The 3,989-nt window shown below is 44.6% G+C and overlaps 1 protein-coding gene across 1 annotated transcript in view; it reads left to right on the top strand.

Annotated features, from left to right (window-relative positions):
- Vil1 (villin 1) overlaps nucleotides 1–2,979 on the top strand; it is a 22,001-nt gene extending 19,022 nt beyond the window's left edge. Inside the window, exon 19 of the mRNA XM_026786390.1 lies at nucleotides 2,866–2,979. Coding sequence (XP_026642191.1) covers nucleotides 2,866–2,979 — 114 coding nt within the window. The remainder of the gene's footprint in view (nucleotides 1–2,865) is intronic.
- The last annotated feature ends 1,010 nt before the right edge of the window (nucleotides 2,980–3,989 follow it).

The raw sequence follows: 3,989 nt of genomic DNA, 5'->3' as shown, positions 1-3,989 counted from the left end.
TGTAGACCAGGCTGGTCTTGAACTCACAGAGATCCGCCTGCCTCTGCCTCCCGAGTGCTGGGATTAAAGGCGTGTGCCACCACCGCCCGGCTTTAAAGATGGTTATAAGCTGCCATATGGGTGCTGAGAACTGAACCTGGGTCCTCTGCAAGACCAAGTGCTCTTAACCACTAAGTCCTCTCCAGTCCCTTTTTATGTATGTATGTATGTATGTATGTATGTATGTATGTATGTATGTATGTATGTATGTATATCATCCATCTATCCATCCATCATCTATCTATCTATCTATCTATCTATCTATCTATCTATCTATCTATCTATCTATCTATCTATCATCTACCTACCTACCTACCTATCTATATAATCATCTATTTATAGACATAGTCTTACTATTTCCAGGCCACTTGGAAATACATTGGTCTGGCACTCAGAGACCTGCTTGCCTCTGTCTCTGGAGTGCTAGAGTTAAAGGCATGTGCTCCAATGCCAGATTCCCAATTTTTGGGGGTGGGTGGGTAAAGGGTCTCACTATGCAGCCTTGACTGTCTTGGAACTTGCTGTGTATAGACTAGGCAGGCCTTAAACACTTGAAGGTTGAAATTAAAAGCATGTATCAAGTTAGGCACCTTTAATCCCAGCACTCAGGAGGCAAAGGCAAGCAGTTCCCTGGTGAATAGAGGGAAACTGTTTTAAAAAACCAAAAAGAGAAGTAATAATAATAATAATATGTGTTGTGTGCAGGCGCCTGCAGAGGCCAGCATAGGGCACAGGATGCCCTGGGGCTAGAGTTATAGGTAGCTGTGAACAGGGGTGCTGGGAACTGAATTTAGTCTTCCAAAAGAGCATCAAATACCAGAGTGCTGAGCCATCTCTCCAGACCCAGTCAGCCTTAAAAAGGGGGAGGAGGGGTTGGGATTAAAGACTACGATGCCACCATCTGACCTACGGTAGGTTTTTCCCATTTGTTTATGACACTCATGCATCCTCCCATATACATTAAACCATCTTAAATCATTAGTTTAAACGCTCTGCAGTTATGCTGTGTTGTGCAGGGGTAATGGCAAAGCGTGCCTACATTCCGTAGTGTTTTTTTTCCCCATCTGTAGTTGGCTTACTCATGCATGTAGAACTTATTACTACGAGAGCTGACTATTCAAAGCAGACTTATCAAGGATTTACGGTTCCCTGGGGAAAGGGAGGGCTCCTGGCTTGCCCCAGGCTGTGTCTTTGCAAGTGCTATAGCAGTGTGTATGTTTGATTGTTGCTTGCCCTGTTCATTAGGATTACATCAAGACCTGCTTCCATAGCATGGTTAAGAAGCCGGGAGGTGATGGTGCATGCCTTTAATCCTAGCACTCGGAAGGAAGGTGCATCTCTGTTAGATCAGGGTCACCTTGGTTTACAAAGCAAGTTCCAGGACAGTCAGGGCTATTATTATATAGAGCTAGCCTGTCTCAGAAAACAACAACAGAGGCCCAGGAGGGGGTAGCCTGTTGCTAGAAGGGCCTTGAGTCCCCTGAAGGCACTGGAAGCTTGATCTGTTCCTGCACGGGCAGATACTGCTTGCTTTTGAGTCTAGATTTGGAACTACTATTTGATGAATCATGTAACTTTTTAAAACATGTGTGTGGGTGCCACAGCACATATGTATGGTGGTCAAAGGACAACTTCAGAGTGTCATTGTCTACTTCATCAGGTGGGTTCCAGAATCAAATAAGGTTCTGAGGCATAGCAAGCAGGCACCTTTACCCACTGAGCCACCTTGCCAGCCCCCACATATTTTTGAACTTATATATATATATATATATATATGTGTGTGTGTGTGTGTGTGTGTGTGTGTGTGTGTGTGTGTAAATGAGTTTATGACGTGTATGTACGTGTCCAGAGGCCAGAAGGTGGTGCAGGAGCTTCTAAAGTAATGGTTCTCAATCTTCCTAATATGACCCTTTAATACAGTTCCTCATGTTGTGGTGACCCCCAACCATAAAATTGGCATTGCTACTTCCTAACTAACTTTGCTATGAATTATAATGTACATATCTGATATTTAGGATATCTGATATGTGACCCCCCCAAGATGAGAACTGCTCTCTAGAGCTAGTTATACAGTTGTGAATGACTATCCCATGTGGGTACTGGGAACCAAACGCCTATCCTCTTTAGAAGATCGTTCTGAATTAGCCTCATGAATACTTTTCTTGTGAGACACCCACCCATAAATGGTTCACGCCTTTAATCCTAGCACTTGAGTACTTGGGAGGCAGAGGCAGGCAGATCTCTGACTTTGAGGCCAGCCTGGTCTACAAAGCGAGTTCCTGGACAGCTAAGGCTGATACACAGAGAAACCCTGCCTCAAAAAACAAAACAAAACAAAAACAAACAAAAAACAAAAAAACTCCCACAACACACACATACTCCTAGCCAGGGTGGTAGTGTACACTTTTAATTGCACTGCTCAGGAGGCAGAAGCAGTTTTACCTCTAAGAGTTCAAGGCTAGCCTGGTCTTCATAGTAAGATCTGGACCAGCCAAGTCTACATAGTGAGACCCTATTTCAAAGAAAGAAATATCTTCCATTTCGAGTTAAGAATACAGCCCTTGGTTTGAACCCAGCAGCATAAGAACTACCTGGTAGCAGGGAATTCAGGCTCCAGCCTGATCATGAGATCTGAGATCTGACTTCAAGACTAGCATGGCAGAAGCCTGGTTGACTATGTGCCTTTTATTCACGCAGCACTTCCTCCTCCCCCCCTTTTCTGAGTGTTAGCTTTTGTTCCTCCTTTGTTTGATCCTGTCACATCTGTATGAGTCATCCGAGCAAACCCTGGGGAAGACTGACCTTTGCCCTCTGGTCCTCTCTTAGGAGCACCTGTCCGTTGAAGATTTCACTAAGGCCTTGGGGATGACTCCAGCTGCCTTCTCTGCTCTACCTCGATGGAAGCAACAAAACCTCAAGAAAGAGAAAGGACTATTTTGAGAGTCACGGCTCTGGCTGTTCAGCAGTCCCTACCCTGCCTGTGAAGGCTATGTTCTGCCATTACGGGTTTTAAATCCTATGCCAGCTGAAAATGTCCAACTCTATCTGTGAGCCACAGTGTGACAGTCCCTTCTGTTTATAATAGTGATCTCCTTGAGAAAGATGCAATATCCCCATGGAGTCTTGTTCTAGCGTTTGCTTTCCTTAGAGGAGCAGCCAACTCCTCCTCCGTGCTCAGCTGGACACCTACAGGGAGGGAAGCAGGAGGGGCAGGTGTCATCTCTTCCTCACACTTCAATAGGACAAAGGCAAAGCTTAGCTAAGGGCAACTCTGGGCTTGGATGCTGTTTCCCAGAAGTCTCTGCAAAGCTTCAGACTCCTCAGATGACATCAGGAACATGGGTTTACTACAAGAAGTCCAATCAGAAGCCAACAGGTGATTTCCACTTAAAACAACTGCCCCCAACAATGTGCCCCTTTAAAGAAATAAGCCAGAATAACATAAGGTTAATAAAGGCTTTAATGTCTCTCACACACTCACCAAAAAAACAAAACTATATAATTTAAAAAGGAATCAAAAACATGGAAAAATCATAAAGGATACAGAGGAACAGTTCTGCTAAAACACAGATAAAGTGCCATTCCATACAACACCAATCATCAGAACCAGAACTCACTCTGAACACAAAAAAGCCACCTCACAAATAATGTGGCCAAAGCTGCCAACAAACCTGGGAGTGTTTCCCTCTCCCAGGCATGAAGAACTGCCACCAAGAGGCTAGGGAAGAGTGAGGAGCAAATGGGAAGAGGAAAGGAAGCTAGGGACAGATGCATACACCCATGGCAGTCTCCCTCTTGCCCACTTATTCAACATGTCTGTTCAGACAACTGCCCTTCTTTGTTCTTATATCTGGCTTGACACACTTGAATCCTGACCCAGACTCTCATCCACCTTTCTCTTAGGCTTGAGGGACTGTCTGTAACTTTTAAGTCCATTGTCACTAAAGTGT

The sequence above is a fragment of the Microtus ochrogaster genome, linkage group LG4, assembly GCF_000317375.1.
Source record: "Microtus ochrogaster isolate Prairie Vole_2 linkage group LG4, MicOch1.0, whole genome shotgun sequence".
In the NCBI taxonomy this organism is placed as follows: Eukaryota; Metazoa; Chordata; class Mammalia; order Rodentia; family Cricetidae; genus Microtus; species Microtus ochrogaster.
This window is presented reverse-complemented; position numbering and strand designations above follow the sequence as displayed.